Below are 26,842 nucleotides of genomic sequence, written 5' to 3'. Positions count from 1 at the left end.
ATTGCGACGTTTTGATGTCACAAATTTAGATGACGTATATACAAAATAACTTTGAACAGACTATATATTGTTGCTACGTATTATTTCGAAACCATACGAAAAATGTTAAACCTATAATAGAAGAAAAGAATCTTATCTGCCACTAGTTCGGATTTGGAAAACACCATTCGATCATAGATCAAGTGCATGGGATCACAAACGTCAAAATTTCACAATTTATATAATGTAATCTATATGATGTGGTGAGAGAATTTTTTTGTTGTCCTGTTATTATCGTAGGATTAAAAATCTAAGAGGCCGAACATTTTTTGAACGTTCTTTGATTGCCCTTGTAGTGTCAGTATCCATTTAACTTGACGCAATTAGTTAAAAAGACAACTTTACGCGTATGTAAAAATATCGATTTATTTATAATTTAGTAGTGTTTTAAAGTAGCGTGTATTCTTACGTTTAGCCTAGACTCGAAATCGTAACGGCTGTACTTCTCTATGTGTTGGAGGTATAGTCGTCCTTCTTCTCTTGTCTGAAATAAGAAAAATTGTTCTGTATAATTATGTATAATATTTGTTATAACTCTTATTGACGTGGGTTAAATACGTGATTTATATCGATACAAGAGTCAGTGCAGAAAAGGAGAAGAAGAATGAGCCGAGCGCTCTAATTTGTATCGAGTAGTGTTGGGAACTATCGACTGAAATCGACTATCGATCGCTATTTTTGGTTCGACTTATTTTACTACTTTTTACCAGTGACTGTTTTCAGTCGCTATTTTCGGTCCGACTGATTTTATTACTATTTACTATCGACTCTTTCAGTCGTGTACTTTTAGTTATTATTTTTGGTTCTACTAGTTTCATTCGACTGATTTTTAAAGTTCTGACTCTGTCGTCCCAGCTGCGACCTTGACAAAATGTACCCAATTTATGCTTACATAGATTTATATGTAATTTATATAATTTTATGATTTTTTGATAGTTTTCTTTGTAATATAGCAGCATTTTGGAACGATATTTTTCGAGATTATTAATGTAATACGGTAAAAAGATTAAATTACAATTCATGAACGTTTACAGAAGCAGCTCGATCATGCGGTCAAGTGGTTCAAACTCTGGAGGTTGCAAATCAACCCCCTGAAAACCCAGGCCATCATTTTCCATAAGAAGCGTTACGCACTGCGCGTCTTGCAACTTAAGATCAACACCACAATAATTCCATGGCTGGATAACGTCACGTACCTAGGTCTTCACTTCGACCGGCGGTTCGGTTGGCATTCCCAAATCCAGAAAGCAATCCAAAAAGATTCGGGGATAGCAAACCTGCTATCTTCTCTGATCTCCCCTTCTAGCAGACTTCCCATCTCCATCAAATGCTTATTTTACAAGATGTTAATTCGGTCCGTACTCCTCTACGGATCTAATGTCTACTTCAAGTTTGTTACACCCAACCAGGTCAAACGGCTTCAAGTTTTCCAAAATAAGCTCCTCAGGAGAATATTAAACGCTCCATGGTTTGTCAGAAATAATCAAATTCATAGGGAAACTGACACTCCAGAAATCAAGCACTTCATATCTCAATCATTCCACAAACAACAACTCAGCTCAAGTTCTTCTGAAAACGCGCTTGTTCGCGAGCTGGTCGACATGCTGGGAGCTTAGCACCGCGTCACCGCCAAGCTCCCCCCCTTTCCTGGCTGAAACGACCTCATCCGTCGCATTACTCTCTCGATTTTTTTTAAATATTTCCGTTCAATAATAAATAAAGGATTAACTTTATTTAAAAAAGCTCTAGTAGTTATTGTGCGATCATTTTTAATTATGTCATGAATTTTTCATCTATGATTAGGTATTTTCTTAATTTTTATTTAGTATTTATGATTATCGTACATCTTTAATTTTTAGGTTTTGTTTAAGTTCTAATGTATTGTCTATATTTGTTATAGTATATTATTTAAAAATGGCAATTAACATATGAAAATACGATCAAAAAATTTTGGGGTATTATTCCATTCCATGGAAAAATTCCATTCTTTTTTACAGATCTAGAAAACATTCAAATATAATAGTAATTCTACTTCGTTTAAAATGAAATTATTAATTGCATGTTAATAGTATTCAGTATTTTTATTCTGTTCCTTTTTAAACTTAATAGGTGAAGGAATATGTTCATCTCCGTCTCGCTTATACTACCGTTGGAAAATATAAGCACATATAAAATTAACTACTCCAAGCAATTATCTCCGTTCTTTCCTCTTTCACAATTTATACAGGAAAGGGTTCGTACATGTTCGTCTGACATCACGAATTAAACAAAACAGTAGAACCGTGCACTTGATTGAAAATAATAATTACTATTACTATTACTATCTTAATCTAGAGTTGCCAAAATTTTTAAGACCATTCGGTAGAGAGGTGCCATGGAAATTTGGGTGGAAATAGTGCCATTTCGAAGATCTTCAAAGGCAAACTTGCAAACGAAGATACAGGCGATACTCAAACATAATTTTACAACAACTATAAGTCCAGCTGGAATAACGACCACGTACATCCTGTGGCCGTTTCTTTAGGAAGCAGCTGTTATGTTAAATAGCCCAGACTATGCGGTCAGATGGAAAACAGATGTTATTTTGACTACCTGAGTGGCGAACAAGTGAGACAGGTTGATCTCTTTTTACTCTTAGTGTCAATTTATATCGCCGTTCAACCAGTCGCCTCTTCCTTTCTTGAATAAATCAGTTTTCAAATAAAATAACAGTTTTTTGTTGTGTTTTTAGAACCCTTTCAGCAGGGCAGTGATCTTGGCCTCTTATTATATCTATTGTATACAGCTAACCTGCCGACCTCAAGAAACACTACTGCTGCAACATATGCTGACGATACAGTGGTTTTATCATCACACGAGGAACTAGTATCAGCCACAAGAAACCTCCAACTTCATTTTAACAAAGTCGAATTGTGGTTGAAAACAGGGCGTATCAAAACATATGAGACAAAATCGCCCCATGTGACATTCACCCTTTGTAGAAGAACATGTCCAGTGAAATTGAATAATCATGAACTTCCAGCAAGCAGACAACGTTAAATATCTGGGAATGCATTTTGATCGACGTTTGACATGGAAAAAACATATAGTGACAAAACGCAAACAGCTTGGGCTTAAACAGAACCAAATATGTTGAGCCCATTTGGACCTATAGTATTGAACTGTGGGGTACTACTAGCAAATCTAACATAGATATTCTCCAGAGGTTCCAGAATAAAGTGTTGCGAGTCATCGTCGATGCCCCATATTACGTGTCCAACAAACTGATTCAGCGCCATATCCCCATGGAACCCATAACGAGTGTGATTCGGGATGTTAGCGCGAAGTACTCTTAAAGACTATTAGTGCATCTCAATGCACTCGCTAAACAGTTAAATGTGTACGATGACAGTGAAGTGCGTATTCTCAAATGCAAGCTACCGTACGAATTGATTAGTAGACGCATAAAGTGAGATAGACTTTAAAATAAGTTAGAATAGTATCTAGAATAAGATTTGGATTATATGTTCTACAGCATATCATTTAGAGAAGTGATATTCTACATGTCCGGATGGTCATATTAATACGTCAATTGAAAAGTCCTTGGCCTGACACATAGATGGCGCTACAAAAATTAAATCCATGTATTTCTTAGTTAGCCCTAACCCTCCAAAGATACGTGTATAAATTTGACAGCTGTCGGATCATTAGTTTGTGAATTATTGCATTTTGAATGAAGCAAGAAAAAACTCAGTTGAGGCCAGGGAAATCAACCATCAAGGATTGGTATGCTAAGTTTAGATGTGATGAAATGAGTACCGAAGACGGTGAACGCCCAAAAGCGGTTGTTAACGACGAAAACATTTAAAAAATCCACAAAATGATTTTGAATAACCCTAAATTGAAATTGAATGAAATAGCAGACACTCTAAAGATATCAACTGAACGTGTACATTATATCATTCACGAGTATTTGGGTATGGCAAAGGTCTGTGCAAGGTGGGTGCCGGGCAAGCTCACTTTTTACCAAAAACAACGACGAGTTGGTGATTCGGAGCAGTGTTTGAAGATGAGCAAGCATAATAAACCCGAGTTTTTGCGTCGATATGTGACAATGGATGAAACATGACTCCATCATTCCACTCCGAAGTTCAATCGACAGTCATCCGAGTGGACTGCACACGATGAATCCGCTCCAAAGCGTGGGAAAACGCAACAGTCGGCTGGCAAGGTTATGGCGTCCGTATTTTCGGATGCGCATGGAATAATTTTCATTAATTACCTTGAAAAAGGAAGGGCCATCAACAGCGACCAATACACAGCGTTATTGGACCGTTTGGAGGACGAAATCGCTGAAAAAAACGGTCACATTTGAAGAAAAAGGAAGTGCTGCTTCACCAAGACAATACACCGTGTCACAAGTCAGTAAAAACAATGACAAAAATCCATGAATTAGGCTTCGAATTGCTTCCTCATCTACTGTATCCATTTTTCGTATTTGTATCCAAATTTTCGTCGAATGAAGAAGTGATCACCGAAACTAAGGCCTATTTTGAGGCAAAGGACAAATCGTACTACAAAAATGGTATCGAAAACTTGGGGGGTCGCTATAATCAGTGTATCACCCTTGAAGGGAATTATGTTGAAAAAAAAAACTAATTTTGCCAAAAAAATTTGTTTTACTATAGAACGTCGGGGACTTTTCAATTGACCTATTATATAACGGAAATCATATAACAGTACTTATTGCCCACGGGCAGATTATTGATGTTGTAGGAAATTAATAAAAAAAGTCCTTTCTAAAATATAACTTATATATATATATAAATATATATATATATATATATATATATATATATATATATATATATATATATATATATATATATAATTATGAAACGTATGTCTTATTCAGTCTTATGAACGAGATAGATCGAAAGATATTGAACTAATTGTTAGAAATATGAAAACAGATAACTGTGTGACATATTTAATTTGTTGATAAAATATTCTCCAAAACTAAACACCACGTCAAATACAACAGATTATTTTAAAGCTAAGAAATCGATTACTCACCTCCTCGTTCTGTATTAGCATGTAGCCCAGTTCGAACTGGCTAAAGGCCGAGATGTGAGCGTCGATGGAATTGTTGGGCTCGTGGCTCCTTTTCTCCAAACACTTCTTAAAACTACTTAGAGCTTCTTGGTTCTTCTTCTGTATCGATAAGCATATGCCGAGTATTAATTCAGAGATACCGTTTCGCGGTTCGTCTTGTGGAAATTCAGTATTATCACAATCTGGAAAACGTAAATAATTTCAATCGTGACATATTTAGTGTGGTGCAAAATAAAGACGACATGCTTTAATTATACCACTCTAGGGTATAATTATTAGCGTTGGGAATTTTAGACTGAGATTGACTATCGACTGCTTAGTAATTGACTACTTTTTACTATCGACTGTTCCAGTCGCAATTTTGGTTCGACTGATTTTACTACTTTTTACTAGTAACTGTTTCAGTCGACTGTTTTCAGTCGCTATTTTCGGTCTGAGTGATTTTATTACTATTTACTATCGACTGTTTCATATCTAAAGGGATATATAAGAAGTTAAAAAAAAAACATTTTAATATTTTAAGTGCGGTTCGTTTAAATTAGCATTGGGAACGACGTTGGGTTGTTTTTGACTGAAATTGACTATCGACTGTTTAGTAATTGACTACTTTTTACTAACGACTGTTCCAGTCGCTATTTTTGATTCGACTGATTTTACTACTTTTTACTAGTGACTGTTTCAGTCGACTGTTTTCAGTCGCTATTTTCGGTCTGAGTGATTTTATTACTATTTACTATCGACTGTTTCATATCTAAAGGGATATATAAGAAGTTAAAAAAAACATTTTAATATTTTAAGTGCGGTTCGTTTAAATTAGCATTGGGAACGACGTTGGGTTGTTTTTGACTGAAATTGACTATCGACTGTTTAGTAATTGACTACATTTTACTAACGACTGTTCCAGTCGCTATTTTTGGTTCGACTGATTTTACTACTTTTTACTAGTGACTGTTTCAGTCGACTGTTTTCAGTCGCTATTTTCGGTCTGAGTAATTTTATTACTATTTACTATCGACTGTTTCATATCTAAAGGAATATATTAGATGTTAAAAAACCATTTTAATATTTTAAATGAGGTTCGTTTAAATTAGCGTTGGGAACGACGTTGGGTTGTTTTCGACTGAAATTGACTATCGACTGTTTAGTAATTGACTACATTTTACTAACGACTGTTCCAGTCGCTATTTTTGGTTCGACTGATTTTACTACTTTTTACTAGTAACTGTTTCAGTCGACTGTTTTCAGTCGCTATTTTCGGTCTGAGTGATTTTATTACTATTTACTATCGACTGTTTCATATCTAAAGGGATATATAAGAAGTTAAAAAAAAACATTTTAATATTTTAAGTGCGGTTCGTTTAAATTAGCATTGGGAACGACGTTGGGTTGTTTTTGACTGAAATTGACTATCGACTGTTTAGTAATTGACTACTTTTTACTAACGACTGTTCCAGTCGCTATTTTTGGTTCGACTGATTTTACTACTTTTTACTAGTGACTGTTTCAGTCGACTGTTTTCAGTCGCTATTTTCGGTCTGAGTGATTTTATTACTATTTACTATCGACTGTTTCACATCTAAAGGAATATATTAGATGATAAAAAACCATTTTAATATTTTAAATGAGGTTCGTTTAAATTAGCGTTGGGAACGACGTTGGGTTGTTTTCGACTGAAATTGACTATCGACTGTTTAGTAATTGACTACTTTTTACTCTCGATAATTTCAGTTGCAATTTTTGGTTTGACTGATTGTACTACTTTTTACTAGTGAGTGTTTCAGTCGTGAACTTTTAGTTGCTATTTTTGGTTCTACTTGTTTTATTCGACTTATTTTTAACGTTCTGGCCTTATGGTCCTAGCCAAATGCCAAACTTAGGCTTATATATATTTATATGTAATATATATAGTTTTATGATTTATTTGGTAGTTCGCTTGTTAATAACAAAATATTGTATATTAATATAGCACCATTTTGGAACAATATTTTTCAAGATTGTTAATGTAATAGGATAAAAAGATTAAAATTGTGAATGATAAATAATAAAATACTTTTGGCTGTTTTTATGACAATAATAGGTAATATTTTGACTCTTTAGTTTCTATCCAAATCGCGATTTTTATTTAAGTCTATTGATTGTCAAAACTTCGTCAGGTCTGGATTAGTCATTCTTTGGAGGTTTGTATTGAGATGTATGATAATGCTTTGAATATCGCGAATAGCTCAGCGGCCAATACTGAACCCTGTTCAGTGAGTTTGAAATGGAATGTCCGGTTGTCCACCACAAATGCCAGGCCCGCATGCACTGCCAAGCACGCTGCGAGATTTGGAGCCATCGGTAATTATGTGCTTGCGGCCAGGATAAGAGTGGAGAAGTTCACCGAACTTGGACGGAATAATGTATGGACAATGTTCTTTTTTATAAAATTGACATAATGTCTAAGGTCCAAGGGGGAAAATTGGGGCAGCGGACAAGGAGGGGATGCAACAAGCCAATTTCAGCACTGGACAGAAGATCTGCAACTATGTGAGAAGTACGAGTGGATTAGCTAGGTTATCCCAGACGATCCAGGACGGGCGGATGACTCCAAGTGGAGGTCAGGTTTACGAAAGATGGTAGGGCAAGCGATCTCACAGCGAACTTCAGTGAAAGTAAATCCGTACGATAAGAGAGTGGTGGGGTGGATGTCAGACTGCACAAGTTAATTGCAGGGGAGGATCGAAAAGCACCCAGGGATATTCTGAGTGCAGTATTTTGAATGACTTCTAGGGATTTAAAGTAAGTTGGAACAGCAGCGATGAAGAGTACGGAGCCATAGTCTAGCTCAGGAAGGATTATAGAGGAATATATTTTGAGTATAATTTCCTTATTTAGATAGCCAACGCAGCATTTGCATGTCTCTGGAACAGCGAGTTTTAAGGTCGTTGATGGTGGTGACTGGTCGCTTCCAGGACAGCCGGCAGTCAAAAATGAGTCCCAGGAACCTTATACGATCAACAGTTTTGATAGGAGTTTCATTAAAAGTCAATGAATGGATGCAGGTTCAGTTACGCCTCCGACAGAAGTGGATTACAAAGGGCTTTGAAGGAAAGATAAGGAATCCGATGGAGGAGGACCAGGAAGAAAGACAGTTCCTAATGTTCCCTGAAGGAGCCTTTCTCCAAACTTTGGATACTTGACCATTTGACGTTTTGAGATTTAAAAAAACAGTAGGTGAGTCTTGAGTCGAGAAATTTAGTTATTGAATCAAGAGCTGTTACGAATAAGGTAGGACTTAGAACTAAGCCCTGGGGGACTCTAGTCGATATTCGCATGTTAAAATCGTTGGTACATGGTTGTCATAAGTTTCACACATCTTTAGCAGCCTTCACAACATGACACATACTGATAACTAAAGCCCATTAATGAGACTTCAACATGAAGTTGGTTGCAAATGTACCAAATGCGATTTAATACCCAGTAACACCATCTGTTTTAAATCTTTTAAAATTAATGTTCAATCCTGATAAAATCCTCTTTACTTCATAACACAGGCGAGAACATGTTAAGGCTTAAGGAACAACACTCACCTGAAACGATTTTTTCGATATTAGCTCGAGTACAACTAGCTAGAGCGTTCCATAGGTACAGCATCTCGAAGACTAAAAGCTTAAAGTAAACCGTGCTGAATCTCTTCGCCGATTCAGCATCCTTGGGGCAGCACTCGAAGCGACGGTTCAGGAACTCGTCGAGCTGACCGCCCCTCGTACCCCCACTACACGATTGGAGGTCGTCGAATAGACTATAGCTGTGCATGTCGCGGGTAGCTCCTGAAATATTCGTTAGATACCGAAATATATTATTTTTATTTTTACGAAATTATCAAAAACTCAGATTATCATAATTTGAACCAATTGGGTTCAAAAATTCTTGAGAAATAACATGGTTAGACAGGAAACAAATAATTTATCATCAGCACTCCGGAGTCAAAATGATCGTCATCTGCGTTACTGTAACACTTCAATTTATTTTTTAATTATAACTGTTAAGTCTCGAAATATAAAAGGCAACCCTTATACGAGGTCAATTTAATAAGTCACTTGTTGAATGAAAGATTTTTTTTTCGGTAAAATGTATTTGAAATCATAAAATATTGTTTTTGTTCTTGACCGAAAAAATGTGTTGTCTTTTGGCGATAGTGCAACATGAGAAGCTACAAATTAATTAAATGACTTATTCGATAATTTGGGAGGATTAACACTTTCTCGCTAGAATAATTGGAGCAATTCATTGAGGTAGTAAAAACAATTGTTGACACAAGGGCTGAAAACAAAAACAAGGAGAATTCGGTTGTTCAAAATTAGCTTTATTCATCAACGTAATCTCGAACAAGTGCCACACAATCGTTATAGCACCGTTCTAACATTTCAATTCCACTTTTGTAGAACGATTTATCTTTTGCCTCAAAATAGGCCTCACTTCATTCTCTCTTCTCCAAATTCCCACATATCGATGCAAAAATTCCAGTTTGTTACATTTAAACATGGCCAAACACTGCTCAGAATCATCAACACGTTTTTGTTTTTAGTCAACAGTGAGCAAACGCGGCAGCCATTTTGAACAGAGCATTTGACTGCTCATTCAATATAAAACCAACACGTTCTTTTGAAACCTTTACGATATTAGCTAATTCAAACAACTTTACTTTTCGATCATTCAAAACGACTTTGTCGATTTGTTTGTTTTTTTTCTGGTGGAAAACCAGACTTGGACGTCCACTATGTTCTACATCATCGGTGTCTCTACGACCACCTTTGAAGTCAGCAAACCAACGTTTTATTGTTGTTTTTGATGGAGCGAAGTCCTTATAACACTTTTCAATCCATTTCTTTGCTTGAACGGTATTTTTTCCCATCAAGAAGCAGTGTAAAATTAAAACACGAAATTGTTTTTGATCCATTGTTTTAAAAATAACAAAAGTAGTGTTACTCTTAGCAGAATAACTCACAAACTTATGAGTAAAATATCATGAAATTTTAACAGCTTCCTTGAGAAGGTTAATACTTTTCAATCATTCAAAACGACTTTGTGGATTTTTTTGTTTTTTTTCTGGTGGAAAACCAGACTTGGACGTCCACTCTGTTCTACATCAGCAGTGTCTCTACGACCACGTTTGAAGTCAGCAAACCAACGTTTTATTGTTGTTTTTGATGGAGCGAAGTCCTTATAACACTTTTCAAGCCATTTCTTTGCTTGAACAGTATTTTTTCCCATCAAGAAGCAGTGTAAAATTAAAACACGAAATTGTTTTTGATCCATTGTTTTAAAAATAGCAAAAGTAGTGTTACTCTTAGCAGAATAACTCACAAACTTATGAGTAAAATATCATGAAATTTTAACAGCTTTCTTGTGAAGGTTAGTACTTTTCAATCATTCAAAACGACTTTGTGGATTTTTTTGTTTTTTTTCTGGTGGAAAACCAGACTTGGACGTCCACTCTGTTCTACATCATCAGTGTCTCTACGACCACGTTTGAAGTCAGCAAACCAACGTTTTATTGTTGTTTTTGATGGAGCGAAGTCCTTATAACACTTTTCAAGCCATTTCTTTGCTTGAACAGTATTTTTTCCCATCAAGAAGCAGTGTAAAATTAAAACACGAAATTGTTTTTGATCCATTGTTTTAAAAATAGCAAAAGTAGTGTTACTCTTAGCAGAATAACTCACAAACTTATGAGTAAAATATCATGAAATTTTAACAGCTTTCTTGAGAAGGTTAATACTTTTCAATCATTCAAAACGACTTTGTGGATTTTTTTGTTTTTTTCTGGTAAAAAACCAGACTTGGACGTCCACTCTGTTCTACATCATCAGTGTCTTTACGACCACGTTTGAAGTCAGCAAACCAACGTTTTATTGTTGTTTTTGATGGAGCGAAGTCCTTATAACACTTTTCAAGCCATTTCTTTGCTTGAACAGTATTTTTTCCCATCAAGAAGCAGTGTAAAATTAAAACACGAAATTGTTTTTGATCCATTGTTTTAAAAATAGCAAAAGTAGTGTTACTCTTAGCAGAATAACTCACAAACTTATGAGTAAAATATCATGAAATTTTAACAGCTTCCTTGAGAAGGTTAATTCTTTTCAATCATTCAAAACGACTTTGTGGATTTTTTTGTTATTTTCTGGTAGAAAACCAGACTTGCACGTCCACTCTGTTCTACATCATCAGTATCTTTACGACCACGTTTGAAGTCAGCAAACCAACGTTTTATTGTTGTTTTTGATGGAGCTCCCTGACGGAGGTCCTTATAACACTTTTCAAGCTATTTCTTTGCTTGAACGGTATTTTTTTGCATCAAGAAGCAGTGTAAAATTAAAACACGAAATTGTTTTTGATCCATTGTTTTAGAATAACAAAAGTAGTGTCATTCTTGGCACAATAACTCACAAATTTATGAGTAAAATATCCTGAAATTTTAACAGCTTTCTTGTGAAGGTTAGTGCTAACTGAAAAAGTGGATAATTAAATAAAACTAGCGTCATCTATGTTAGGCTCGTGACTTTTCAAATGACCTGTTATTAATGCTTTATAACTGACAGATCTCGAAATATAAGACAACCATTGTACTTACACACACACACACACACTGAAGACAGTGTGGTAAGGCAGTGAATGCCATTTTTGGAATAAATTTTTTTTTGGTTGAATGTATTTGTAATATATTTCAAATCATTAAATATTGTTCTTGTTCTTGAGCGATGCTGCTTGGTCCAAAACTGCCAGTAGTTTATAATTAGATGGCTGTTGAGAGCAACATAATATGCATTAATACATTTAAAGTTACTGCCCGGGAAATTAAAATAAATTCAATATAAGAAAGAAGCAAAATAACTATAAAAATTACAAACTATTTCAAAGCCTTAGTCAGAGTTTTAATTCTTTTAAATTCATTCCTCTTCATTATTTTGTACAGAGATGTCAAATATAAGGGGCACAAATAAGGTTAAAGAAGTTTGAAATAGTTTTGATGATTTTACCTGCGCAAATTGCAGCGAGATACAGATAGAACGCCTTGGACCACCGACTGGTGCACTTTAAATAGAGGAAGGTGTTCTTGGCGTTCTCGTAATCCAACTGGATCAAGTAGCACCATCCGATCTCGTGCAGACATAGTATCTTTATCTCTCGTTGGTTGGCATTGTCGTTCGCGCGTTGGAACGATGTTAATGCTTCGCTAATATTCGACTGAAATCATAAATAAGAATATATTATTATCATTCTAGATATTTTAATATGCAAGTATTCTGATATGATTTATTAATAAAATATTTTTAAGAAAAAAATTGACCCGGCTTCAAAAAATAAATAACGAACTCACTACAAATTAAAAAATAATCAAACTTAGATTTTTGACACAAAAAAAGCGTTTTAAAATAAAATACGTACATAATGATCGTTGTAATGACTAAATCAAAATAAACAAAACTTATTTAACCTATCTAATACACGTATTTTATATTCTACTATAGACACACAATTTAGTCGAACATAGAACCTCCTCCTTTTTCGAAGTCGGTAAAAAAATAGGATGAAAATGTTCAGGGAATATTGTCAACAATATTTGATCTTCACATAGCAAAATTAATATATGAGGCCTACGCCGGATAAACATGATTTGATAACGCTTATTTAACTTTCCCATTACTTATTTTGCTTCTTCAAACATAAATAACATTAAATAGCTGACCCGACAAATGTTGTTTTACCATGTAAATAATTTCTAGAGAATGTGTAGCATAGAAAAAAAAATAACTAACTTATTGGAAGTGTGTAAGAATCTGGTATATGAGTGAAAAAGGCATGGAGCGCGGTGAACGATAAGAGAATATAAAAATAACAAAACACCAAACATTAATTTTTTAAATTTATTATAATTTATTTTAAGTAATAATTATTAATATCATTAATTCATTACATATTATTAATCTTTTAATGCTACAGCGTGAACAATATATTTTGCTAGTCCATCTTTAGCTACTACAAACACACTTGACACTACGCGAGAGCATGCAACGTATAATTGTCCATCTGAAGAACATGGTGTGCTCAAATCTAAGCCACAAACAGGCATTGTTTGGCCTTGAGATTTATTAATAGTCATTGCAAATGCCATTCTAATCGGAAATTGAATACGATTAAATTGAATTGGCACATCTGTGGGTATAATAGGTATTCGTAGTATTACTATATTTTCACATCGAAACTTTCGCTTTAGCCATTTAAGACGGTGGCTTCGATAACGTTTTTCATTAATTTTTTAATGACTAATCGCGTACGGTTGCACAGCAAAAAGTTTTAAAATAAAATACGTACATAATGATCGTTGTAATGACTAAATCAAAATAAACAAAACTTATTTAACCTATCTAATACACGTATTTGATATTCTACTATAGACACACAATTTAGTCGAACATAGAACCTCCTCCTTTTTCGAAGTCAGTAAAAAAATAGGATGAAGATGTTCAGGGAATATTGTCAACAATATTTGATCTTCACATAGCAAAATTAATATATGAGGCCTACTCCGGATAAGCATGATTTAATAAAGCTTATTTAACTTTCTCATTACTTATTTTGCTTCTTCAAACATTAAATATTACAATTTAAATAGCTGACCCGACAAATGTCGTTTTACCATGTAAATAATTTCTAGAGAATTTGTAGCATAGAAAAAATACTAACTTATTGGAAGCTTGTAAGGATGTGGTATATGAGTGAAAAAAGCATGGAGCGCTGTGAACGATGAGGGAATATAAAAATAATAAAACACCAAACATTAATTTTTTAAATTTATTATAATTTATTTTAAGTAATAATTATTAATATCATTAATTCATTACATATTATTAATCTTTTAATGCTACAGCGTGAACAATATATTTTGCTAGTCCATCTTTAGCTACTACAAACACACTTGACACTACGCGAGAGCATGCAACGTATAATTGTCCATCTGAAGAACATGGTCTGCTCAAATCTAAGCCACAAACAGGCATTGTTTGGCCTTGAGATTTATTAATAGTCATTGCAAATGCCATTCTAATCGGAAATTGAATACGATTAAATTGAATTGGCACATCTGTGGGTATAATAGGTATTCGTAGTATTACTATATTTTCACATCGAAACTTTCGCTTTAGCCATTTAAGACGGTGGCTTCGATAACGTTTTTCATTAATTTTTTAATGACTAATCGCGTACGGTTGCACAGCAAAAAGTTTTAAAATAAAATACGTACATAATGATCGTTGTAATGACTAAATCAAAATAAACAAAACTTATTTAACCTATCTAATACACGTATTTTATATTCTCCTATAGACGCACAATTTAGTCGAACCTCCTCCTTTTTCGAAGTCGGTAAAAAAATAGGATGAAGATGTTCAGGGAATATTGTCAACAATATTTGATCTTCACATAGCAAAATTAATATATGAGGCCTACTCCAGATAAACATGATTTGATAACGCGTATTTAACTTTCTCATTACTTATTTTGCTTCTTCAAACATTAAATATTACAATTTAAATAGCTGACCCGACAAATGTTGTTTCACCATGTAAATAATTTCTAGAAAATTTGTAGCATGGAAAAAAAATAACTAACTTATTGGAAGTGTGTAAGAATCTGGTATATGAGTGAAAAAGGCATAGAGCGCGGTGAACGATGAGGGAATATAAAAATAACAAAACACCAAACATTAATTTTTTAAATTTATTATAATTTATTTTAAGTAATAATTATTAATATCATTAATTCATTACATATTATTAATCTTTTAATGCTACAGCGTGAACAATATATTTTGTTAGTCCGTCTTTAGCTACTACAAACACACTTGATACTACTCGAGAGCATGCAACGTATAATTGTCCATGTGAAGAACATGGTGTGCTCAAATCTAAGCCACAAACAGGCATTGTTTGGCCTTGAGATTTATTAATAGTCATTGCAAATGCCATTCTAATCGGAAATTGAATACGATTAAATTGAATTGGCACATCTGTGGGTATAATAGGTATTCGTAGTATTACTATATTTTCACATCGAAACTTTAGCTTTAGCCATTTAAAATGGTGGCTTCGATAACGTTTGTCATTAATTTTTTAATGACTAATCGCGTACCGTTGCACAGCCCTGGCAGGTTGAAAGTACGAAGCAAAATAATTGGAGGCATTCCTAATCATGCCTGGCAAATCCAGTAAGTTCAAAAACTCTGTTAGAAAATTTACAGCTTCGGTGGCATCGCAAACTGTATCAATAAAGTTACACTGAGATAGCAAAAATGTTTAACTACTACGCTTGACGCATAAACACTAACACTAGCCGAAAACTGTAGAGGCTTATCGTTTCAGAAAAATAGGAGAGCATCTGTTGATGTTTACTGTCTTCAATTTCACCAGACAGCTTCAGGATTGCATTACTGTACTCAACTCGTTGATCAGGATCTCTAAGTAGCAATTTTTGGACTAAATGAATTTTGTACGGGAACATTTTCAAATCAGTTTTCAAAATTTACCTTAAACTGCGTACAGAAATGTGTAACTGGGAACCACGTCTGCAACACTATCGAGCACCAGAGCCACATTTTCAACGTTACGAGGCGCCTGTTGTCTTTCAGAACGAGATCTGTCTGCTGTCGTACGAGTCACTTTTTATATTTCGGATATAGGAAAAAAAAACAAATAGTGAAGCTGCGAATATACTATTATTGTTTTTCAAAGTACTCGCCACGATTATCGATAAAATTTTGCATACGCTTAAACAAATTTTCAAAGGTATCTTCAAAACGTGATTTTTGAACGCTTCAATAGCTTCTTCGGGCGATGAAAATCGTTGACCACGCAGTTTATTCTTCACGAATGAGAACAAAAAGAAGTCATTGGGTGCCAAATCAAGACTGTACAGCGGATGACCTATCAATTCGGTGTTTGATAGTGCTCAAATAGTCACTTGTTTGAGCCGATGTGTGAGGGCTCGCATTGTCATGATGAAGAACAATCCGGTGTCTCTTGTTTGTTTTCTTTATGTCACCGAAGACTTCTGGCAAACAAATGGTTGTATAACAATCTAAATTTACTGTTCTTCGAATCTTTGAAGGCACTATTGCAATATGAGCAGTTTTCCCGAAGAAACAAGCCACCATTTTCTTTGAAGTGCTTCGTGCGCGAACAACTTTTGTTGGATTTGGTTTATCTTGGAAGACCCGTACACTCGACTGCTGCTTACTTTCGAGCTCATACGAATATATCCATAATTCGTCACCTGTCACGATTTTATAAACGCCTTTCGCAGCACCACGATTGAATATCTTAAGCATTTCTTTGGGCCAATCGATAGGAGCCTTTTTTTGAGCGATTGTCAAATTGTGTGGGATCCAACGCGAACATAACTTTCGCACAGCTAAGTGCTCATGTAAAATCACATATATGCTGGTGGAACTAATACTTAAGGATGCCTCAATCTGACAATAGCTGACATGATGATCTTGCTTAATCATTTCGCACACAGCATCGATGATTTCTGGAACAACAGCCGATTTTGTACGACCTTCACGAAACTCGTCGGACAGCGAACTACGACCACAATTGAACTCACTAAACCAGCGATACACGGTGGTTTTTGATGGACCTTCATCGCCAAAAGTCAAATTAAGTTGATTGATGCACTCTTGTTGTGATAATCCACGTTGAAAATCGTAAAAACTCATTGCACGTAAATGTTCACGATTCAGTTCCATTTTTGACCGAGACGAAACTTTCAATTAAATATAAAATAAACAAACAGCGGCCGTGCGACAAAATGTTCTGAGTACGTATATCGTCAAAAATGTCAAACTTTACGATGGAACCCTCAGATGAAGTCACATGACAACAGTGTTGCCAATTCCCGAAATATAAATAGTGACCCTGTCGAAAATTCGCACGTAAACGATAAATTGTGGTTTGGTGAGGCACTGTACGATTAGGATATTTTTGACGCAATTTCCGTTGAGTGGCTATAATCGAACAATTATTTTGAATAAATATTGTCACCATTTATCCATCATAAAATTAATATAAAAATTAAAGCCAAACCGAGCTAAATGGCACATAACCAGGATGGCGCGCAATCAAAATAGTAGCGGGACTTTTGCCCTACCTGTTATAATAATTATTAGTTTTGTATCTGTAAAACAGTTTTCAGTCTACTTACGTTTAATCTATTGGTGCGCCCAGCAAAAAATAGAAATAAGGCAGAATTAGAGAATTCCTTCTCAGACTCGGCAATCAGTACTAGGGCCGATTCGACGCCCGCTTGAACGTTGATTCCGTCTATCGCATAGAATGGACGTACGATAGTGTGGTACCATAATAATGCTAAGCTGAAAACCATAAATATAACAATATAATTTAATGTGTTACCAGTAAATATGCTGATTATAGATTCTAATATATGTTCCCGTTCATCTCGTTCATTACGTTAGTGTTTTGGTTAATTACATACCTCGCTAGTGGCGCCCTCATATCAACCCCCATCCGGGCGTACATCAAACAGGCGATGCCGTTTTGTCTGTTGGCCGCGAATCCTAGTATACTAACGAGACGCATCAGCGATGGTGGTAGCAACGAGACCCCCAGCTGAAAGAGGCCATGGCCGAACGAGATAGCGCCCATCAGTCTTATGATTGTATCCGTGTCGATTTTTCGGTAATCTCTGTAATCGAAAACAACACTTTATAATTTTTTTTTGATGAATATGTGGTCACAAGTCACTAGATAGTATGTCTATGGTGATAAAACATAAGTATCAAATAATAGCATAAATGTGCTTCAAAAGTTTTTCAAGTCAACAACACCTAATATCGGCACAAAAATCATTTGGATTTAAAAAACATGCCTTGCTGATGCTGCTGTTAAAAACAAGATTTGACTCTGTAACCAACCTCAATTCAAGCATTACTGCTGATATTAGTAAACAAAATGCACACTTGAAGAATAGACCGAAGACTAAATTATAAAAAAATGCAAATATTAAAGCCGGCTTGGTTGGCACAGTGGTAAAGGCGACAGTGGTTTAATATTTGTAAATGTTCTAGGCAGAAGTGCAAAATCCGACAAGGAATATGATCCCAGTCACGCCGGTAACCAGGCTGGGTAAGACCGGATGTCTTCTGGGATGATTTCTACGTTGGTCACTGGGCAGTCGGTAGGCTTAATGCCGAAGACTGTGGTTCGGAGCCCATGTTAAACTGTAGATCCGGTCCAGATAAATCCTCGTTGGTAATAAGAGACTTTAAGATATGTATATATATATTCTCGATTTTTTGAAAATTGTATTAGAAGGCAAGGGACACCTTGGTCTTCAATTTTCTCGACGAGTACGTTTTGTATTTTTAACCGACGTCGAAAAAGCAGGAGGTTCTATGTTCGGCTGTCTGTATAAATTTTTTTAATGTATTTATCCGTCAATTGTAGACCAATTTTCAAAATTCTTTTTTTTTATTCGAAAAGTGCACATCCCAGGTGGTCTCATTGGAACCAAATCAGAATCAGATATTATAAAAATATTATAAAATATGATATATTTTAACATTATAGTACATGTAAAGTATATATTATCGAAGGACTTGGCTGTTAACAGGTCAGTTGAAAAGTCTCCGGCCGGACACATAGATGGCACTACTAGAATTAAATCCATATGTTTTTCAGTTAGCCAAAAGATGCGTGTATAAATTTGACAGCTGTCGGATCATTAGTTTGTGAATTATAGCATTTGAGTGAAGCAACTTTTGTTATTGTGAAAAAAAAATGGATAAAAGGCAATTTCGCGCTAAATATTGCTTTTTGAAGAGAAAAAATACAGTTAAAGCAAAAACTTGGCTTAATGCCGGGTTTCCGGACACTGCCCCAGGAAAATCAACCATCAAGGATTGTTATGCTAAGTTTAGACGTGGTGAAATAAACACCGAACACGGTGAACGCAGTAGACGCCCAAAACAGGTCGTTACCGACGAAAACATTTTAAAAATCCACAAAATGATTTTGAATGATCATAAATTTAAATTGAACGAAATAGCAGATACTCTAAAGATATCAACTGAACGTGTACATCATATCATTCACGAATATTTGGGTATGAAAAAGCTCTGTGCAAAGAGGGGCCGCGCGAGCTCACTTTTGACCAAAAACAACGACAAACAACGAACGTTTGAAGATGATCAAGCGTAATAAACCCGAGTTTTTGCGTCGATATGTGACAATAGATGAAACATGGCTCCATCATTTCACTCCGAAGTCCAATCCACATCATCCGAGTGGACTGCACGCAATAAACCCGCTCCAAAGCGTGGGAAAACGCAACAGTTGGCTGGCAAGGTTATGGCGTCTGTATTTTGAGATGCGCATGGAATAATTTTCATTGGCTACCTTGAAAAATGAAGGACTATTAGCAGCGACTATTACATAGTGTTATTGGACCATTTGAAGGACGAAATCGCTGAAAAACGGCCGCATTTGAAGAAAAAGAAAGTGCTGTTTCACCAAGACAATGCACCATGTCACAAGTCAGTGAAAACGATGACAAAAATCCATGAATTAGGTTTCGAATTGCTTCCTCATCCACCGTATTCTCCAGATTTAGCCGCCAGCAACTATTTCCTGTTCTCAGATCTCAAAAAATGCTCGCTGTGAAGAATTTTTCGTCGAATGAAAAGGTGATCGCCGAAACTAAGGCCTATTTTGAAGCAAAGTATAAATCGTACTAAAAAAATGGTATCGAAAAGTTGGAGCGTCGCTATAATTAGTTTATCACCCTTGAAGGGAATTATGTTGAATAAAAAAAAACTAATTTTGCCAAAAAAAGTATTTTTCTATGATGGGCCGAAGACTTTTCAATTGTTATATAGTGATAAAAATAAATATTGTTTCATATGTTATCTGTTTTTTAAAAAATAATTAGTATGCTCAAGTGGCTACTGTATGTTTAAAAGAATGCCCATTTTATGTTAGAAAATGTTTTTTTTAATTTTCCTTATTGTAATGCAAAAACTTTGGATAAAATATTGAGCGTTAGAAAAAAAACTGAAAAAGTTCATCTCTAATCATAGTAGAATAAAATAAATAAAGCTGCAACATTCCATTCCTGCAGCCTTGTACAATAACATGAATGAAACTTACACGTTATTCTCTCCAGGTAACATGCTGGTTAGGGAGGAGGCGAAAGAGGAGAAGGATATCGAATTCGAGTTACCGGCGGATTTGGTGTTTAACGCCTCGGTGACGGAGGAGGACTTTCTCAGATTTAAACTGTTGGGCTTCCTGGGCTTGGGATGGTTGTTGTTGACGTACTTACGAGACGAAGAGGACAGATGACCGGAACCGTTTTCCCTTTTAACGGTGGCGAAATTAAGAGATCGGGAGTGGGGAAGTTTAGGTTTGGATAAGTGGGAATACCCGTTGATCGGCGTGTCCGGCACTGACCATTCCGAACTGCCTGTTTGGTCGGCGAATTCCGGTACTGCCGTGGGAGTCAGAGGACTTAACACTGGATCTAGAACAAGTAAAACGACATATTAGGTTTGTCAAAAGATATCTCACGTTATTGAAATCATTGAAATACATTTCCAACATCCACTAATCAGTTCTTTTATTAAAAGCTCTTAGTACCATCTTAAATATAGTCCCTCCAATAAAATAACCAATGCAATGTTTGCGCCGTTTGCCGGTTTATAACCTCTAAATATTATTAGTAATATCTTGAAGAATTTTGTAGATACTTGACAACAGGGTCTACCAGTACTATGTTCTTTTTTAACTAGCGTAATTTTTTTTATTAATTACATCTTACCTTAGATATGCTTGGTATTATCTTAATTTACAAATGAAATGTTTGCGCCGTTTGCCGTTTAATAACCTCTAAATATTATTAGTAATATCTTTAAGAATTTTGTAGATACTTGACAACAGGGTCTACCAGTACTATGTTCTTTCTTAACTAGCGTAATTTTTTTTATTAATTACATCTTACCTTAGATATGCTTGGTACTATCTTAATTTACAAATGCAATGTTTGCGCCGTTTGCCGGTTTATAACCTCTAAATATTATTAGTAATATCTTGAAGAATTTTGTAGATACTTGACAACAGGGTCTACCAGTACTATGTTCCTTTTTAACTAGCGTAATTTTTTTTATTAATTACATCTTACCTTAGATATGCTTGGTACTATCTTAATTTACAAATGCAATGTTTGCGCCGTTTGCCGGTTTATAACCTCTAAATATTATTAGTAATATCTTGAAGAATTTTGTAGATACTTGACAACAGGGTCTACCAGTACTATGTTCTTTTTTAACTAGCGTAATTTTTTTTATTAATTACATCTTACCTTAGATATGCTTGGTACTATCTTAATTTACAAATGCAATGTTTGCGCCGTTTGCCGTTTAATAACCTCTAAATATTATTAGTAATATCTTTAAGAATTTTGTAGATATTTGACAACAGGGTCCACCAGTACTATGTTCTTTCTTAACTAGCGTAATTTTTTTATTAATTACGTCTTACCTTAGATATGCTTGGTACTATCTTAATTTACAAATGCAATGTTTGCGCCGTTTACCGTTTAATAACCTCTAAATATTATTAGTAATATCTTGAAGAATTTTGTAGATACTTGACAACAGGGTCTACCAGTACTATGTTCTTTCTTAACTAGCGTAATTTTTTTATTAATTACATCTTACCTTAGATATGCTTGGTATTATCTTAATTTACAAATGCAATGTTTGCGCCGTTTGCCGTTTAATAACCTCTAAATATTATTAGTAATATCTTTAAGAATTTTGTAGATACTTGACAACAGGGTCTACCAGTACTATGTTCTTTCTTAACTAGCGTAATTTTTTTATTAATTACATCTTACCTTAGATATGCTTGGTATTATCTTAATTTACAAATGAAATGTTTGCGCCGTTTGCCGTTTAATAACCTCTAAATATTATTAGTAATATCTTTAAGAATTTTGTAGATACTTGACAACAGGGTCTACCAGTACTATGTTCTTTCTTAACTAGCGTAATTTTTTTATTAATTACATCTTACCTTAGATATGCTTGGTATTATCTTAATTTACAAATGCAATGTTTGCGCCGTTTGCCGTTTTACAACCTCTAAATATTATTAGTAATATCTTGAAGAATTTTGTAGATACTTGACAACAGGGTCTACCAGTACTATGTTCTTTTTTAACTAGCGTAATTTTTTTTATTAATTACATCTTACCTTAGATATGCTTGGTACTATCTTAATTTACAAATGCAATGTTTGCGCCGTTTGCCGGTTTATAACCTCTAAATATTATTAGTAATATCTTGAAGAATTTTGTAGATACTTGACAACAGGGTCTACCAGTACTATGTTCTTTCTTAACTAGCGTAATTTTTTTATTAATTACATCTTACCTTAGATATGCTTGGTATTATCTTAATTTACAAATGCAATGTTTGCGCCGTTTGCCGTTTAATAACCTCTAAATATTATTAGTAATATCTTTAAGAATTTTGTAGATATTTGACAACAGGGTCCACCAGTACTATGTTCTTTCTTAACTAGCGTAATTTTTTTATTAATTACGTCTTACCTTAGATATGCTTGGTACTATCTTAATTTACAAATGCAATGTTTGCGCCGTTTACCGTTTAATAACCTCTAAATATTATTAGTAATATCTTGAAGAATTTTGTAGATACTTGACAACAGGGTCTACCAGTACTATGTTCTTTTTTAACTAGCGTAATTTTTTTTATTAATTACATCTTACCTTAGATATGCTTGGTACTATCTTAATTTACAAATGCAATGTTTGCGCCGTTTGCCGTTTAATAACCTCTAAATATTATTAGTAATATCTTGAAGAATTTTGTAGATACTTGACAACAGGGTCTACCAGTACTATGTTCCTTTTTAACTAGCGTAATTTTTTTTATTAATTACATCTTACCTTAGATATGCTTGGTACTATCTTAATTTACAAATGCAATGTTTGCACCGTTTGCCGGTTTATAACCTCTAAATATTATTAGTAATATCTTGAAGAATTTTTTAGATACATGACAACAGGGTCTACCAGTACTATGTTCTTTTTTAACTAGCGTAATTTTTTTTATTAATTACATCTTACATTAGATATGCTTGGTACTATCTTAATTTACAAATTAATTTGATAATACTATTCTGTTGTACTTGCATTAACACACAACCAAGGCGAATACAATACATCAGTATGTATTTCCCAAATTAAAATAAAACTAAACTACTAAAGCTAAAGTTGAGAATTTTGTGTGGTTTGGTTTGCTTCTAGCTTCTGATTACCTGTTAGTTCCACGTTGCTGCGATTCACCAACCTAATTTCAAGGCGAAATCTTGAATCACTTCGTGTATTTAAATGATTCTGCTTGAGGAATCGGGCATTCCTCAAGTGATATAACAGGTCAATTGAAAAGTCCACAGCCTACCATAGTAAAACACATATTTTTGGGAAAATTTTTTTTTTATTCAACATAATTCGCTTCAAGGGTAATACACTGATTATAGCGACCCTTCAACTTTGCGATACAATTTTTGTAGTACGATTTGTCATTTGCTTCAAAATAGGCCTCAGTTTTCATCACCTCTTCATTCGACGAAAAATTGTTCCCAGCGAGCATTCTTTTGAGATCTGAGAACAGGAAATAGTCGCTGGAGGACAGATCTGGAGAATACGGTGGATGAGGAAGCAATTCGAAGCCCAATTCATGCATTTTTGCCATCGTTTCACTAACTAGTGACAGGGTGCATTATCTTGGTGAAGCAGCACGTTCTTTTTCTTCAAATGCGGCCGTTCTGTGGCGATTTCGTCCTTCGAACGGTCCAATAACGCTATGTAATAGTCGCTGTTGATGGTCCTTCCTTTTTCAAGGTAGTTAATGAAAATTGTTCCATACGCATCCCAAGATACAGACGTTATAAACTTGCCAGCCGACTGTTGCGTTTTCCCACACTTTGGAGCGAGTCCATCGTATGCAGTCCACTCAGATGACTGTCGATTGGACTTCGGAGTGAAATGATGAAGCCATATTTCATCCATTATCACATATCGACGCAAAAACTCGGGTTTATTACGCTTGACCATCTTCAAACACTGCTCCGAATCATCAACTCGTCGTTGTTTTTGGTGAAAAGTGAGCTAGCGCGGCAGCCACTTTGCACAGAGCTTTCTCATACCCAAATATTCGTGAATGATATGATGTTCGCGGAAACTCAGCATCAAGATTATAATAAAAATAGTTTTATGACAATAAAAGATGATGAAAAAAGGTAAACGTTGGAATATAAATTTATTAGGTTTTATTAGTCATAGTCTTTATTAATAATTCATTACGTATATACGGTACTTAATACTGAAAACAGAAATGGTTAATAACACCTTCAGTTTGGATGAACTCGATCAAACATATTGAAGAAAAAATTGACAAATGATGAAATTCTGGACAAATGTTAGATATATTGGAAATAAACAGCTTAGTTATACACTTATATTTGATAAACATTTTTTTGTTTAATTATTTTATTTAGATTAGAATTTTGTTCTGTGTCAAAACCAAACTAAACTGAAACTCAGAGTTGATATGGCAACAATGCGACGTTTTGACTTCACAAATTTAGATGACATATGTACAAATCTTTTGGATAGACTGTACATTTATTATAAATTCATTAATTTATAAATATTCTTCAGTTGTAATTGTATGAATGGTACAAGCAGGACCAGTATGGGTCAGTGCAGATGTCCACTGACGTCATTTGAGCAAAATGAATGGCGTATTGTTGCAAAAATTAACAATAGGATCTAATAGATGCAAAGCTATCCTCTTGAATGATTACGGCTTGCTCAGATATATGCAACATGGTTTGGCAGGCATACGGTTTCGAAATGCGAAAATGTATCGACGATTCGATATCAAACATGGTGTCGTCATGTTGCCAGAAATATGAGAAAAAGTTGTAGAAAATTACATAAAATATTTTGATCAATGTATATCATAACAATTCTTGTCATTAAATGTCTTTTTAAAGTAAAAATTAATCAGAATATGTGCAAACACTTAAATTTGAGACCCCTAAAACATAATTCGAAAACTTTCAAATGCGAAGTGAGTGTTTAATGTCAATTTTTTGACATGCAAAAGGAATTTTACTCGTGGAGAATTACCAAATTAATAAAACATCCGAATTCCAGAAGAACTAAATAAATTTACATTAAGGTAACACACTTACTCAAATCTCAAAAAACATCACTATAATAATAGAAAAACCTTGTTACAATACCTCGTACAACTGAAAATATCAACAAGAACAATTGTAATGGCAGTCAAACGACACTACAAAAATCACCTTAATAGAGGGATAATTCACAGGAAGCTTTGTTGCATCCAATAATTAATGCTCTAGCTAATACTAATTAGATCTTATTTAAACGTAAATGACCTTGAAAGTATGTTATGAGTATGATTATACATAATAATAAAATTTCGTTAACTAAATGTACTTCTCAACAATAATAATGGGAAACATTAAACACGTCATACATAACCAAACTAAATTTAAATATTATTAATTTTAGTGCACACGTACTTAACTAGCCAATCTACTACATCTTTTTTGTTTCCCTGTAGTCTTACTTAAAATTTAAATCCAGCGCCATCTATGAATACACAAGATGTCAAAAAATATAAACCATCCACTAAATGCAAAACATTTTAACATGACATGACATGACATTTAGTATTTTGACGTTTAATAAATAACACGACTCGATCATACCTGGTAATTGTAGTTCACCAATTTTCTCTTTGTATAAAGTGAGGATTTCTTTATACACTTTCTGGTACACCTTCCAAGCTTTCCTCAGTACCCATCCTCCTTTAAAATATCCGGATATATCTTGTTGTAAAAAAGTTAATATAGCTAAACAAACCTTAAACAGAGCATCATTTTTTTGGCGCCACCTACGACATTTATCAATAACAAAGTACCTGTGAATCAGCTAATATGATTTGGGTTTCCAGTTGTTCGGTTAATGTTTGCGTGTTATCGTTGGAACCGCCGAAAACCTTTTGAGAGATTGATTTGAGCCAGCCGTTTTGATTCGTACATCTTTTTTCCACTTCCTTCAATACCGATATTGCTTTAGCCAGTTTCTCTTCTTCGAAACTCATTAATGCGTCCTGAAATTATGCTTGTTTTAATCCGGCTGGATTGTCATTATTAATTGTTAAAATTTTACCATAAAAACAGCGAAAGAATAACCAGCATACATAACCAAGCTATCTGGATAGCGAAGAAATAAGTGCTCAGCATCAGTATGATTGTTATTTATAATTAAATTTATTCCCTCCCTAGCCATCACCCATTCGGGTTTCGTGTCATTGTCACATTGTGCAGTTTCACTGTCTTCATCGGTTTTATTCGAATCCGCTACTTTATCCTGATATTGAGCCATTTTACTAACCGTATGTATATGAAGGTTTGGATAAATTGCAATGCATTTTCAGGATGTTCTTTTATCGCAATTTAGCGATAGCTTTAGCAACACAAAACATTGCTAACTCAGAAAAAATGAAATAAACAAAAATTTTGAGCAA

The 26,842-nt window shown here is 34.6% G+C and overlaps 1 protein-coding gene across 2 annotated transcripts; it reads right to left on the bottom strand.

Annotated features, from left to right (window-relative positions):
* Window positions 1–277: 277 nt before the first annotated feature.
* On the bottom strand, window positions 278–26,842 carry LOC143202742 (tetratricopeptide repeat protein 39C). 2 transcript variants are annotated; one of them, XM_076414484.1, is made up of 10 exons: window positions 26,485–26,842; window positions 26,234–26,425; window positions 26,022–26,175; window positions 20,337–20,709; window positions 17,665–17,874; window positions 17,374–17,542; window positions 12,153–12,360; window positions 8,703–8,942; window positions 5,095–5,315; window positions 278–523 (listed from the first exon to the last, which is right to left on the bottom strand). In XM_076414484.1, exons 1-10 carry the CDS (start codon window positions 26,698–26,700, stop codon window positions 416–418), a joined length of 2,091 nt encoding a protein of 696 aa, XP_076270599.1. In that variant the 5' UTR covers window positions 26,701–26,842; the 3' UTR covers window positions 278–415. The 2 variants fall into 2 exon arrangements, with proteins under 2 accessions (XP_076270599.1, XP_076270609.1); XM_076414494.1 differs by having other exon boundaries at window positions 20,613–20,709.

The sequence above is a fragment of the Rhynchophorus ferrugineus genome, unplaced genomic scaffold (assembly GCF_030347505.1).
Source record: "Rhynchophorus ferrugineus isolate W39M unplaced genomic scaffold, kcgeb_rfMv2 rfM1, whole genome shotgun sequence".
Classification (NCBI taxonomy): Eukaryota; Metazoa; Arthropoda; class Insecta; order Coleoptera; family Curculionidae; genus Rhynchophorus; species Rhynchophorus ferrugineus.
Note: the sequence above shows the minus strand (reverse complement) of the source record. Positions and strands in the feature narration are given on the sequence as shown.